At 46.8% G+C, this 14,888-nt stretch overlaps 1 protein-coding gene across 5 annotated transcripts in view; it reads left to right on the top strand.

Annotated features, from left to right (window-relative positions):
* LOC144097284 (uncharacterized) overlaps positions 1–8,293 on the top strand; it is a 79,395-nt gene extending 71,102 nt beyond the window's left edge. For all 5 annotated transcript variants that reach the window (XM_077630032.1, XM_077630030.1, XM_077630029.1 and 2 more), the window contains one exon: positions 8,159–8,293. In XM_077630032.1, the coding sequence (XP_077486158.1) occupies positions 8,159–8,286 (128 nt within the window). In that variant the 3' untranslated portion in view covers positions 8,287–8,293. The remainder of the gene's footprint in view (positions 1–8,158) is intronic.
* The last annotated feature ends 6,595 nt before the right edge of the window (positions 8,294–14,888 follow it).

Below are 14,888 nucleotides of genomic sequence, written 5' to 3'. Positions count from 1 at the left end.
CAGGGTGGTCTCAATGTGACCATCGCTGCCTCCCGGAACCCACAGCGTGATGTCATCGGCATAGATAGTGTGCCGGACCCCCTCAACTCGAGAGAGTCGCTTGGCCACCCCGATCATAACGAGGTTGAATAACAACGGGGAGATGACCGAGCCCTGCGGGGTCCCGACACTGCCGAGCCTTTTCGGTTGGAGCCGTAGATCTCCGGCGTAGAGCTCAGTAGTCCGCCCCGTCAGAAAGTTCTTGATGTAATTGTACGTTTTTGTACCCATGTTGAGTGTGGACACCTGGGCTAGGATCGCAGAGTGTTTCACTTTATCGAAGGCGCTCTGCAGGTTCAGCCCTAGGATAGCCTTGTTATCTTTCGTTCGGGTATCAGCGTCAATGATATCGTTTTTCAAGAGAATCATCGCATCTTGGGTGCTGAGGGAACGGCGAAACCCGATGATCGTGGTGGGATAAAGTCCCGAATCCTCCAGGTAATCCTGCCACCTACACATGAGGACGTGCTCCAACACCTTGCCCACGCCGGACGTGAGCGAGATGGGCCGGAGGTTGTCCGTGTTCGGTGGCCTGCCTGGTTTGGGAATAAGGATTGTTTTGGCAGTCTTCCACTGCTGGGGCAGTGACCCCGCCCTCCAGCACTTATTGTAATAACCGGTGTGGTTCTCGATCGCCACATCGCTGAGGTTCTTGAGCGCTCTATTCGAAATGATAATAATAATAATTAATAATAATTGGTTTTTTGGGGAAAGGAAATGGCGCAGTATCTGTCTCATATCTTTGGACACCTGAACCGCTCCGTAAGGGAAGGGATAAAGGAGGGAGTGAAAGAAGAAAGGAAGAATAGGTGCCGTAGTGGAGGGCTCCGGAATAATTTCGACCACCTGGGGATCTTTAACGTGCGCTGACATCGCACAGCACACGGGCGCCTTATCGAAACGTTATCTGGGCCGACCGCTGACCTGCTGTTTAGTTGGTGCAGGGCCGCTCGAACCTCCCCGACGCTGATGTCGCGGTCCAGCTTCTCGTTAGTTTGACCGCTGTACTCGGGATGGCTATCCGTGGGTGTAATTGGGAGGTACTTGCTGTCTATACGTCTGATTACTTCGGGCTCCCCGTATTCTTTGACTGATCTGTAAATGATCTTTGCGAGGCGGTCGCGTTGGTGGGATTTTCTTTTAGTCTCGTCGAGCAGATGCCGAAATAAGTTCCAGGTCCTACCGCAATGCATTTGGCCGTCTGCGGCACTACAGATTTCGTTCCACTGTTGCGTGCAGAGCACCCGACAATGGGCTTCGATGGCGTGATTCAGCTCCGCTACCTTTCTTTCTTTTCTTTCTTTATTGAAGACATTCCGTTACAGAAATGCCTTGGGGGACGCGACAAAAGGCAATAGAACATGCCTGACGGGGCCGCGCCCCCCTTGGCTGCGGCGGAAACAACATAACATAAGCACAATAATTACAAAGCAAAAGAAACATCAATACTGCATGATATGAAAGGGCATGAAAAACACAAAAATACAGGTACATAAGAAACAATAAGTTGGATCAGTAGCGTGGTGTTATGAAAAACAGTCATCACAGTGAAGGTAAAGATCCGGAGTGAAGGCGAACGAAATTATCAGCACAGCATGGTATTTAGTTTTCATTTAAGAAAATGTCTCTAAGTGTTCTTCTCAGTCGTTGCACCTTGGTGGTAGTAAACAGTATCTCAGCTAATTCAGGATGCGCATTGAGGAAATCCGGAATCAATTAACTTAGTTTTTGATCACCGTATGTTGTACGCGAACGGGGCCTTGGTATTAAGTTTTGTCGTAGATAATAAGGACCAGGTTGGGCATGATATTTAGTTTGAAATGTTATATCTGTTTGGTGAAGACGCGAAATTTCCAGGGCCAGTTTGTGTTTATGGAGTTTGTGAATTGGCATTATTTTATTACTTTTAAAATGAGGTGCAGTGTCCTCCGAAAGATCTAAATTGCCTATTGCTCTCACTGCTCGCTTTTGCTAAGAGAAAAGACAATCCAAATTTGTCTTAGTCGTTGTAGCCCATACTAGGAAACAGTAACAGAAGCGTGAATGTAAAAGCGCATAGTAGATTTGCTTTTTTACAGCAGACGGAACATGGTATCTTATCTTGTTTAAAATTCCCACGGCTCGCCCAAGGTCCCTACGCAGTACGTCAACGTGAGGCGTCCATGAAAGGTTCTCCTGGAATATTACCCCCAAAAATCTAACTGTAGTCGATTGTTCGATAGTAACGTTATGAAATTTTAAGTGCAAGTTCGTGGGTGAATGGGTTCCCCTCGGTCTAAACAGTATGTATTTAGTTTTACTTGTGTTTAATTGGAGTCTGTTCGAAAGAAGCCATAAGTTCAGTCCAGTTAACCATTCGTTGGCCTGATGAAACACGTCCACAACGTCAGCGCCCGAGAAAAACACATTCGTGTCATCTGCATATAAAATTAACTTAGTGTTATTTATTATGTTTACAATGTCGTTTATATATAGTAAAAATAGTGTCGGACCAAGTAATGACCCTTGAGGTACGCCCTGTTTTACAAGTCTGCTGTCGGATTTTGCGCCATTTATACATGTGAACTGGGCTCTAGATGTTAAATAGCTTTTTATTAAAGACCATGCGTTGCCGCGAAATCCATACAATTGCAACTTCCTTAAAAGCACGTCGTGTTGGACACAGTCGAAGGCCTTTCTAAAATCCGGAAATATTCCGAGGGTAAATATTTTCCTTTCAATGTTTTCGAGTATATGTTCTTTCACTTCAAGAAGGGCCATTTCGGAGGACTTATTTTTTCTAAAGCCGAATTGTTCACTTGCTATTATGTTATTTACACTCAGAAAGCTTACTAGTCTTTTATGTATAATATTTTCCGCTACCTTCGCAAAGATAGGGAGCACCGAGATCGGTCTGTAATTGTTCATATCGTTAGTGGAACCGCCCTTGTGTATAACAGCCACACGAGCTAACTTCATTGCGTCTGGGAAAACTGCGGTGGAAAGAATAAGGTTCAGAATATGTGTGAGTGGACTATTAACTATTTCTGCCACGGCTTTTAGTGGACCGGGTTTAATATCGTCAGCTCCAGAGGCGCAATGGTGCTTTAAACCCAAAATGACGTCCAGTATTTCATATTCATCAGTTGGGGACAAAAATACAGTATTTTCAAAATGTGCTTTGACGAATTCCTCGCATGGTATCGCAGCGCAGTCATTTGCGGAAGCACCCACGTTAATAAAATGTTCGTTGAACAGGTTTGCAACCTCTTCTTCACTCATAGATTCGCTGTGATAAGAAACCCGCTTTGGGGAGTTCGATTTACACGTGATGTCTCTGACCGCTTGCCATACCAGACGAGGATTTCCTGCAATATTGGAAAACTTGTTCACATAGTATGATCTCTTTGCTTTCTTAATAACAGCATTCAATTTATTTCTCGCTTTCTTAAATGCGCGGAGATCGCCTTCACTTCGTGTGTCTAAAAACTTTTGAAAAAGGATGTTGCGGTTTTTTATTCTGTTATACAGGTCGTGCGAGATCCAGGGCTTTCTTGCTCTCTTGTGTCTCTTAAGAATTTTAAAACCGAAGGATTCATTGTACGCAGAAATAAAAAACATCAAGAATGCCTTATAAGCGTTATTAGAATCCTTTTCCTTTGTAACGCTATCCCAGTCCTGTTGCATAATGAGTTCTTTAAACTTTGACATGTTTCTTTCCGAGTAATCTCTAATCAATATTTCTTTCTCCAGAAAAGAGCGTTTTTGCTTCGAAGGTATCAGACAGTAAATGGGTAAATGATCAGTAAGATCGCATATAATTGTACCTCATTTAACTTCATCGGGGCAGAAGCTTGTAATGCACAGGTCAAGTATTGTTTCAGAATTTGACGTGAAGCGAGTAGGATCATTAATCACATTTGAAAAACCATACGACTCATAGAGCTCTTGGAAATGCAAAAAATAATATTATTTGGAGAAGCATTTATATTGAAATCCCCAACAAACACACATTCGAGGTTGAGCTCGAGGCTACGTTCAAATATTTCTTCTGCAAACTGCATGAATTGCTTTAAACACCCAGATGGCGGTCGGTACACAAGAGCAAGTAGTATATTATAACAGTGAATAATGACGCACTAAAAATTTTCATTCACAATGTTATAGTTTGCTAGAATTTGATACGGTAGTTGGCAACGCACATACAGAGCAACACCTCCTCCGCGCTTTGATGAACGGCACGCTGACACACAATCAAATCCCGGCAAGAGAAAACAGTCGTCAGATGTGAACCACGTCTCACTAAAGCAAATAAAGTCAAACTCGTGGTTTAAATTTGATAAAAACAAAGTAACCTCATCAAATTTATTTCGCAAACTTTGGGCGTTTAAATGAAATAAAGAAAACTGCTTATCCTTGAGTTGCTCACTATGGTGAGCAAAATTGGACATGAATGGCATCGCGTTTGCTTGAAAATACAATTGCCTGCGCTATCACCTCAGATTGGCGAGGTCATCCTTATCGCGGATGACAACTGCTCGTGCACCGGCTTGTTTCCGTACAAGCACCTTTCCATTCACGTGCCAAACGAACGCGTAGCCGGATTCCTTAGCCCATTCTTTGGCAACTGTCAGAAGAGTGCGAGTGTACCGAGTCATATTTTCACACATGTACTTTCTGGTGTTGTCATCACGTAGCGCCTGCCTTTTTGCTAGCCAGGCATCACGAACCTCCTGCTTTGCGAAGCGAACAATTACGCCCCGTGTTTTGCCCGGCTTCGCGGGAAGCCTGTGCAGGGCTGTTATATCACTCGAGCACACCTCATCAAGTTGCAGTTTTTTGCCTATTTCATTCACTTTCTTTAGTAAGTCCTCGTTTTCCGTCTCTGGTAGACCATGGATTTCGATGTTCAGTCGACGACTGCGCCATTCTAGACTGTCAACGTCCTTATTGAGCTGTGCAATTTCACAGGCCCATTCATCTTTCTCAAGCCGCTCTACACGCTTCGTGACATCCTTTGACGACTTTTCTTGGGCTAGAAGACGTGTTTGAAACTCATCGAATTTATCTGAGAGCAGGCTGACGGATGACTCAAGCGACTCAAGCTTGCTGGACATGGCCAGAAGGGAGTCAATTTTACTTTCCATTGAAAACAGCCTAGTGATTAGTTCTCTATCGGACTGCTGCCCGTGCAGTGTATCCTCAGCTTTACGGCTGCCCTTACATGTTTCGCACCTCCAGGCCTTCCAAGCCTTTGCTCGTTTCGAAATGAACGTTTCTTCCGAAACGCCTGAACATGATCCGACATGGTACGTAAATTCACACTCTGAGCAGCACAGTGATTGACAGCTGTCATCAACAGGTTGTCGACATGCGCAACAGCGTAACATGATAATTGCGTGACACTCAACGGTAGCCTTGGCAGCAGCGGCAGGAAACAAGAAGAACTATCGAAAAAACGACCAACCTGCAAATACGTGGAGCAGTAATTCAGGAGACGTGTGCGCTGGTTGCTGCCGCTGCTGCCAATGCCAAGGAAACGCCCCTTGCTGAAAATTCGCCGGACGGTGTCGGTGATACCGCTGACGATAGTTCGTGCTTTTCACCGTGAGGCTCGGCGTTATGCAGGATTCTCGAACGCTGTCCGAGATCGATGTTATTCGTCGTGCACCTCTGGCTCGGCAGCTTGCCCCGTACAGATGTCGGGCACCGTGCTCAGTGGACGGGCTCGGCACCTTGTCGCGTACAGATGACAGGCGTCGGGTAGCCTGCAAATACGTGGAGCAGTAATTCAGGAGACGTGTGCGCTGGTTGCTGCCGCTGCTGCCTGAGGCGCCAGTGGAGTCGTTGCTTCTTCCATCTATTTAGGATAGAGTGCTTTGCCGCGATTAAATGCGCCAGGCGGCTGTCAACCTTGTCAACCTTCTCATCCGTTTCTATAACCTTGGTCGCCTCCTTGATCTTCCCCGCGATGTGGGCTGACCATTCTGCTATATTCTCGATTTCCTCCACCTCCGTTGGTAATAGGCTACGGAAGGCATCCCAATCCGTAAAATTATGTTTTCTGGTGTCCTGCGAGGCCTTGATCTCCTCTGGTATGATGACCTCTACGATGTAGTGGTCGCTACCGAGCTCACACCCCGTGTTGTGCCAGGAGATACTGCCCTTCTCGTCGTTCTTTACAAACGTGAGGTCCGGCGTCGTGTCTCTGGACATAGAGTTCCCAATCCTCGTAGGATCAGTCGGGTCTGTGATGAGGGTGAAGCCCAGGTCTATTGTGTCTTGGAACAGGTCGCGCCCCTTGGCTAATTGCTTGTTATATCCCCATGCCGGGTGCGCCGCGTTGAAGTCCCCGCAGGCGACGAGCCTGTGATTCCCCGCCACTGTGCTTGCTATGTGAAGGAGCGTCTTGAATTTCTGTTTCTTGTGTAAAGGGCTGCTGTAGACGTTGAGCAGAAAAGTGCTGTTCTTTTGTTTCTTGCCCATAACGACCTCGATGAGAGTGTATTCAATTTTACTGTTTTGCAACTCATGCTCAATGAAGGTGAGTCCCTTGCGAACCAATGTGCATATCCCTCTACCACCGGTGACCTTCGGAGACTTGGCGTATACCCGATAACCAGGTAGCGATACCGCATCAGTGCGAGTCTCTTGTATCAGGATGATGTCGGGCTTGCGTGCTACTTGTGTTATGTGTTGCTGCAAGACTGCCTTCTTACTAGCGAAACCGTTACAGTTCCAGTGCCAGGTCACGAGACCCTTCACTGTTGTAGTTGGTGCTGCTGCTGAAGCGGCCATGATTGTTGCGGATTGTACTGCTGCGTTATTTGCTGTATTGCGTTCGTTAACTGCCGACACGTCAGCTCAATGGCGGCGAACTTGTCGTTAATCATCTTGGTGAAGGTTGTTTTAATATAATCGTCGAGCCCGTCGAGATGTTCCTCGATGTGGTCAACCTTATCTTTCATGTTGTCCACCCGGTCATTAAGCTTCCGCTCCTTCGGGTTCTCGATTGCCCGTCTCTTGGGTGCCGGTTCGTTCTCGGCGGATGTTGGTGGTACAGCACTGTGATTACCCGGTGTGATGTCACATAATACTGACTGGGGTGTTTCGTAGCTGGTGAAATGAGTAGTCAGAAGGCTCTTGATTGTCGCGATCTCGTTTGCCATCTTGCTAATAGTGGCCTCGTGCCTACTCACTTTCATCATGAGCTCGTTGTTTTCGCGCCGGAGGGCCTCGTTGGCTTCCTTCAACGTCCTCATCACCTCGTCTTCCCTCGACTTGCTGTTGTTGCCGTCGGCGTTCTTGATGGTGCTAACGGTCTTACAGGTTGCAGTGCTATTAGAGGTGGTGGTGGTGGTGGTACCCCCTGTGCTTTCTTGGCATCGTGCCTTGCTGCATCGGCCCAGCTCACGCGGTCACGTGACTGTGATCGCTTACGGCTAACACTACGCTGTCTATTCTTGCTGACCCTGCTCTTTGAGACGGACGCGTGGCCACCAGCTGGGCCGGCAGGTGTTACAGGTCTTGACATCAGCGATGGAAATTCCTCAGCTCTGAGAGAAGCTAGTTGTGGCTGCTGCGCTTGTAGTTCGGCCATCTTGCGCTCCCATTGCCTCTTTTTAACTACGTATGGGGTCTTGTACCTATTCTTACAAACCTTGGCACCGGTCAGATGTTGCCCTCCGGAGGGGAGCCGGTGAACTTCAACGTCCTTCAATCTGAGCGCCACCAGCGTCAAAGTCTTTCAGGCTGAGCAACACGTAAAAATATACGATAGAGCCCTTTTAACAGCGTATAATAAGATTCCAGCAGAACATTCCGGCTTCTCAGTGCTACTCCTAAGCGCTCGCCGATACCCACGTGTTTCTCGATATTGTCACTTAGTGGAGTTGCCTTTAACTTCACTGCAAAAACAGCTTGAGTTGATCGTATTTTGAATTTCACTGTTAGCATAGCTTACCCGGACAAGAAAAATACCTGCCATATGTTAACACAAAGCAGCAATATTTCAACTGGATTCTCTGTGTTTCTCTGAAAAACTTCGAATATTTTTTCGCCGCCCGGGAATTTCAATTACCACCTGTGTTTAAGTTTAGGCATAACATTTTCGTATAATTCGTTTCTTCTTTTTTTGCAGATAATCTGGCTGTGCATAAAAAACTCTACGGCGGTGTCTTTGTCTTCAATTCACTGCTAAAGACACAGACGGGAAAGGTCAGCCGAACGACACTCGCACAGGCATGCGTGGGTAGAGAGCCTTTGTGAAAATTATTAGGACCCTGTTCTCGGTAATAAATGGTATGAGCATATTTTTCATTACGACACTATTGTTACTTTCGATTTTATTGTTACAAGCGGAGTACAGAACGCAAACGAACTCCAAAATTACTTCCGCACTTATTACGTAAAGCCTTCGACAAAAGTAACCAGGATGCATGGTTTGTTTCTCACTCAAATTGTGGAGCCCTTATGTCTTCCCTAAAGATCAAAAAAGTTCTCGGAAGATGAGGACAACAGTTCTTCTTACTATACACAGATTAAGTGCTTGAGAGCTGGCATAACAGCTTCAATATACGACTCAGAAGCAAACCACGCAGCCTGGTTACTTTAGTGAAAGACTGTACATCTGTACAAAAGAGTTGTCTGCGCATATCAAATTTTTTATTGCTGACTCGCGTCAGGTGACCGAGAGCCCGCTCACTTTTCAAGACAATATTTTTGATATGAAGTCGCCTGTTTAAATGGGGGTCGTATATTACACCTACGTATTTTATGGACTCCACATGTATTTGGGCCCAACGATGCAGTCGAGATATATAAAGAGGGGACGCTGGTGGGAAAACTAAAACGGAAGACTCGTTCTAGTTGAGAATTAAATGTAACTTAGACAGCCAAACTTCCAGGTCATTGAGGTGTTGTTGCAATGGCTGGTACAGTGATTGAATATTTCTAGCAGATCCAAAAAATGCTATCTCGTCCGCATACACATGCACTTTGATATTACCCTAAATAGGTATATCCTGCATGAATATATTAAGACGTAAAGGTGACAGGACCTGTCCCTGAGGCACACCTCTAGACTCCAAGGAGGTTTAGGAAGTAAAGGAACTGTAGGAACAGAAGAAATGTCTATCTTTTAGGAATTCCTGTACCCATGCAAGATTGCAAAAAGGCGGCAGAATTTCGTCAATTTGCTAAAGAGCATTTAATCCTCTACGCTGTCATGCACTTTACCGATATCTAAAGTGACCAAAGCCGCGACCTCCTTCTTCTTCATTGCAAACCTAACTCTGATTTCCAACTCTAAATTAGCCGTCCAGATCGACCACCCTCTACGAAACCCTATCTGAGAAGCACCGAAGGCTTGTAATGCCATAACGGGATCTGTAAAGCGGCTGGTATGAATGCGTTCGATACCTTTTACTAAATCAGACAAGAGGAAAATCGGCCGAATATTGCCGATCACAAAATCCTTCCTAGGGTGTTTGAAAAGTCAGATTGTTTTTGCGATTTTTCACTCGCGAGGGAGCAAATCTGTCTCAAGGGAAATGTAACAATATTTAAAACATCAGAGGTGAAGGCTACTACAAGAGTCTTCTACATACCGGTAGTGACCCCGTCGCATCCAGGAGCTGTAGGTTTGAGGCCAGAAAAAAATGAAAAATAAATCAGAGGGTTGAACCGCAATGAGGACTGCGCGTCGTGTGGGTAGGAGAAACCGTGCTTGAAAGCGCAGAGCAGTACCTTGAGCTATCTGATCATGTTGATTTTTTTTTTAACCTGCGGCGGTAAAACCACTGACTCTGTAACATGAGAGGACGGCGAATTATGGTTGCGCCCCGTGAACCGGTTCAAAGCTTTGCGATTATTTGGGCTGGACAGATAACTGTTATAATTTCTAATTCCCATTCTACCCCTCCATCGCATTACCAACGGTCATTTTAAATGAAGCTGCGAAAAATTTGTAAGTTATCCAATTCCTGGAGGAGTGGTTATTAGAGAGGTTCTTTCAGGTAGCTTTTCTAAGTCGATGTACTCTCTCGCACTCATCATTTCACCACCACGAGGGCTGTTTGTTTTTGACCGTAGAATGTGCCATGAACACGGAATACACAGTGGCAGCTAACACAGAACAGAGAACTTGTTGAGCGCGATCTATGTTATCAGCAGATACAGTAAAGGAGAAAGAGGAGTACGCAAGTTTTTTTAAAAGTACGTGGGTGACGAATTTCCTTGGAGAAATAGTCGGCCTAAGGGGACAAGATACTAAATTGAAAGTGATCGCCAAGTGATCACTTGTAATACCACAACCCACTGCAGGCCATGAAAAGACCTAAACCCCGTTCGTGCCAATGTTACAGACCGAGAATGCCGTTCCTAAACTGTTGCAGCAGCGCACGTTCCTTGCCGACATTGAGGTCCCAAGAAGCTGCTACATGCATCGGTAAGGAAAGTAGGAAAGTAGGCATTAGCAGCGGTAAGAGAAGCACACTGTGGAATTGCGATATCAGCAGCCAACAGTTGGCAATCAGGTATTAGAATTTGGTGAGACACATGCGCCGCATAAAATATATTTGAAGAAATTGATGTTAACAACCTTCCACACCAACCGTAATTGCGATCGGCTCGGAATACCCGGAAAATTTTTAGAGAGATTGACCTAATTGGAGCAACCCAAATTTCTTGAAGTAAAATTAAGTAGGGTAGAAATGTGAGACAAGGTTCTGGAAGTCTTGGAAAGAAGATGCGAGTTAACGGCAATTCCACTGTAGTACTTTTAAACCAGCCATGGCTATAGTAAAAGCAGAGAGGCTGTGAAACATCGGTTTTATGCAGAGTGCTGGGGGAACCTTTCTTTTGCAGTCTGGTGGGGCAGGCAGACTTCAAGAGAGACGAAGAAGCCCGAGGCTTTTGGGCAGGACTTGCCATCTCTGCGTTCGAAGTAGAAACGGTTGAAAGGCATCTACGTCCGAAGTGCAAACGGTTGAAGTGCCGGAATCCCCGGCACCAAGTATCGGCACAAACAAGGACACAGCAGGCATAGGAGTCTGGGGAAAGTCACCAGAGACGCTATGGGAAGGACTAGGTGGTGGAGGAGGAAGACCAACAGCTGAAGGAGGATATTGATTAGAAATTACATGGAACAGAGCTTCCTTAAAGGTAGTCGATATGCTATCCACCACGCCTGCGAACACCTTCTCAACAGCTGAAGACCACTGACTTATCGCCGTATCAGCATCAAACCCGGATGTCGTAGCAAGGCCTACAGAAGAATGCATTTTCCTGTCTGATAGTGCATAAGCATCAGCTATGGAGCACTATCTCTGGTGGATGATGTTCAGAACACTCTGCATATCAGAACGCATAGGACAGCCAGCAACACCAACCGGACGAACGCAGCAATAGCGACTGCAACTGGGAACGTCAGATGCGAAAAGATGAGGAATGGTTGTCCCCGCAAAGTCGGCAACGCTTCGAAGATTTGCAAACTTCTTTGCTATGACCAAAGCGCCGGCAATTTTTGCATTGCAAAGATCGAGGTTCCTGTGAAGGAGGAGAAGAGAGACTTTAATGAAACAGGAGAGGTCTGCCTGGTTGTTGGCCTGGCATGCTACTCCAGAAGGTTGCAGGGTTTCAAACACACGATGGGGCAAACTTTAAGCTCAGACAGGCACGAAGATCCTGCAAAAGTTGCGATCACGGACTTTGTCGGCACTCGAGAGCCGCCAGCGACTCTGGTACAGCAGAATACTGATATTACGCCAACAACCGCGTCCTAAAAAGTCTTCAAGCATTTCCTGAGGAGAGGCCGATGGGCCTACGTCGCGGGTAATGCCTTTGGTACAAGCGAGTTGCTCAGGTTTGAAAGGCTTAACTTGAAAAGACGCGAAGAATGTGCAATGCTCGACGCAGTTTTTCTTCCCGTGCGGTTCTTTTTTTTGCTCGTGCTTGAACGTTCTTCATTGCGACTCTAGTGGCATTTCTGAATAATCGTGTGGCACTGTCAAAAGCGAAAATGAAAATTAGTGGCGTATCCCACAGAGCCACATTTCACGGGAAGGAGAAAACCAATAGCAATAACTCTATGAAAGAAGCCGCAAACTGAAATTGTCTGTGTCTGTGCTGCGAAACGTAGTGTGCTAAATATAATGAAATAGTAAAATAGAGCTAACGACAAAGTTCCTAAGAAGTTTAGGTTTCTTGACTAAAAAGAAACATTTTTTTTTTCATTCAGATTTATGGTCGCTGAAAGTAACTGGCACTATTGCCGCCGCTTTTTTTCGCAATTTAAATCTGACAGCTTGGTCCTCCTTTACTTTGATGAAGATTTTCATCCGCGAAAGCTGGTTTCCTTGCACACCGGCAAAATTAAATTAAATACTTAGTGTCAGTATAATTTTTCTCGGCACTGCAATCAAAACTCATTGCGTTAATGGTGACGCGGAGTGGCGTGTATTTGCTTCTTGCCATTTCCCTGGTTTGTTTTTACTGCTATAGGATCATCTGTAGGCAGCATCTGGAACAAAGTGTGTAGTCGGAGATTAATTCGCTAATTAGGTGGAGTGAAGTGACATCACCAGATTGAAACATTCGCATTGGCTGATTGGCGGAAGAGAAGTGACGTCACCACACACGACATGGCGTCACTGGACCGCAAGTGACGCCAGTTCAAGGTAAGGCATCAACAGGCGCTGATACTCTCGTACTGCCGACACATAACAAGATTTTCTGTCCTTTTAAATTATCGATTTTCCTTCCTGGTGGTACGAAAGTGCCTTGTGGAGAAGTATACCAAGTCACCCTCACTTTCGAGCAAGCAATTGCTCCTCCTGTTATATTTGCAGCCCCAGATCTCCCTCGACGTCATCATAGCGTAATTCCTGAAAAAGTCGGTCATGGCAATCCTTGGTTTCCATTTTTATCTCCATTAATCTGCCCATATACGCCGGCTTCTTCAATATCATTTTTTTTTAATTTCAACCTTTCACTTGGCATAGCCGGTCAAAGAATGGTAGGAGTGCAATGATGCGAAAGATCTTTTGAACCGTTTTGTACCGCCACACATGTTTGAACCAAAGCGTGGCGTAGCTGCATGCAATGATGCCCCTCGCGCTCCTCTTGACAGATCAACGACTCGAGCTCGTGCGAGGGGGCGAAGCGCCATTCGAACCCCTACTGCAGCGACACGCTGGACGCTTCACACACGCTAGTCGAGCACTCCAAGCGCAACCATGACAACTTCTGCGTCTCGTACTTGTGGACGAATCGGCTTTTTCCCGGTGGCATACTGGGCCTTGCGTACGTCGCCGAGCTCAATGGTACGTGACGTCACCACACGAGCGGCTTATGACTGTAGAAGACGAGAGGGATGACACATCACTTATCAGTGGCAGTTGTGCCTCGTGTAACCTCATGAGCACATACTTAGTATAAATGTATAAGAATTCAGTGCCTGCTTAACTGCTTGCCTCACGATAAAGCACATTTCCAGGATCTGACTATACGTATGCAGGTTAGTGTGACATTAAACATGTACTAAAAGGAAGCGAATGATAGTGCCGCGAATATTTGCAGTGTTTATCTGCCGCGACACCACCTTATCACTTTGTTTGCGACGCAAGACGCGACTAGATTTATCTCGATTGATCGCAGCCAGGCAAAGCTGATTCTACGTTGTTCCGGAATGTTCTAGTAACTTTGCGCCCTTTATCTCGAATGTTCGCTATCAGCTTTAAATTGAGCACGGCCGACAGCGGCGGGCATTCTGTTCGACGACCGCCGAGCACGCTTGTCGCTTCGCCGCCGCCGAGTGATTCAGTCCATTTTGGGTGCAAGTCAGCCCAATAAGCAGTTCTTTTAGAAGATCCTTTCGTCCGTCTTCATCGCTGCCTCGACTGCCGTCACCACTACGTGACATCTGGTGGAGGTGCGGGGTAGCCTTCCATGTTCCGGACGCCCCCTTCAAGTCGTGAAGCCAGCCCTGAGCGCCTCGCACCCGAGGACGAGCCAGCAGCTCAGCGAGCCAGCCGACGTCTCCAGGGAGAGGAGCCTGAGTTCGGGAAACTGCCGGACCGCACAAGACAGCGAAAAGACGCGGCTACGAGCACCGCAATCTCGCCGAAGATGTCGACACCGATCATACTGCAGCAGCCGCGGGTGCCGCCAACTTTCAATGGATCCCTAGGCGAAGACCCTGAAGAATGGTTGGATCAATTTGAGCGCGTGGCGTCATTCAACAAGTGGGATGATGCGGCAAAGATTGGACACGTTTTTTTTCTCATTGGATGGCTCCGCACGCACGTGGTACGAAAACTACGAGTCGTCCCTTACGACATGGGAGCTATTCAAGAGAGAACTATTGAAGGTATTTACCAGTGTCGTGAGGAAAGAAAGAGCCGAACGACTCCTCGAGTCCAGGATCCAGCTTCCGAATGAGCCCGTCCGCAGCTACGTCGAGGAGATGAAGCGCCTATTTCGCCGCGCCGATCCCGGGATGACCGAGGAAAAGAAAGTTCAGTTCTTAATGCGCGGCGTAAAAGAACAACTCTTTGGCAGCCTCGTCCGTCAGCCGCCAAAAACGGTCGAGGAATTCATGCAGGAAGCCTGCACGATTGAGAAGACCCTCGACGTCCGAGCTCGGCAGTACAACCGCCCTTCCTCTGCCTATGCAATCCGTTCGGAAACGCCGGCCACCACCAGCGACAGCTTGCGGGACGTTATCCGCGAAATCGTCCGAGAGGAGCTACGCCTATTACTGCCATCCTCCCCACAGCCACAAGCATCGACTCTGATGAACGTGGTACGGGAAGAAGTGCAACAGGCACTTGGCACCCCGACGGCCACAGAACCCCAGGCCATGACCTACG

This window comes from Amblyomma americanum, chromosome 7 (assembly GCF_052857255.1).
Source record: "Amblyomma americanum isolate KBUSLIRL-KWMA chromosome 7, ASM5285725v1, whole genome shotgun sequence".
NCBI lineage: Eukaryota > Metazoa > Arthropoda > Arachnida > Ixodida > Ixodidae > Amblyomma > Amblyomma americanum.
Note: the sequence above shows the minus strand (reverse complement) of the source record. Positions and strands in the feature narration are given on the sequence as shown.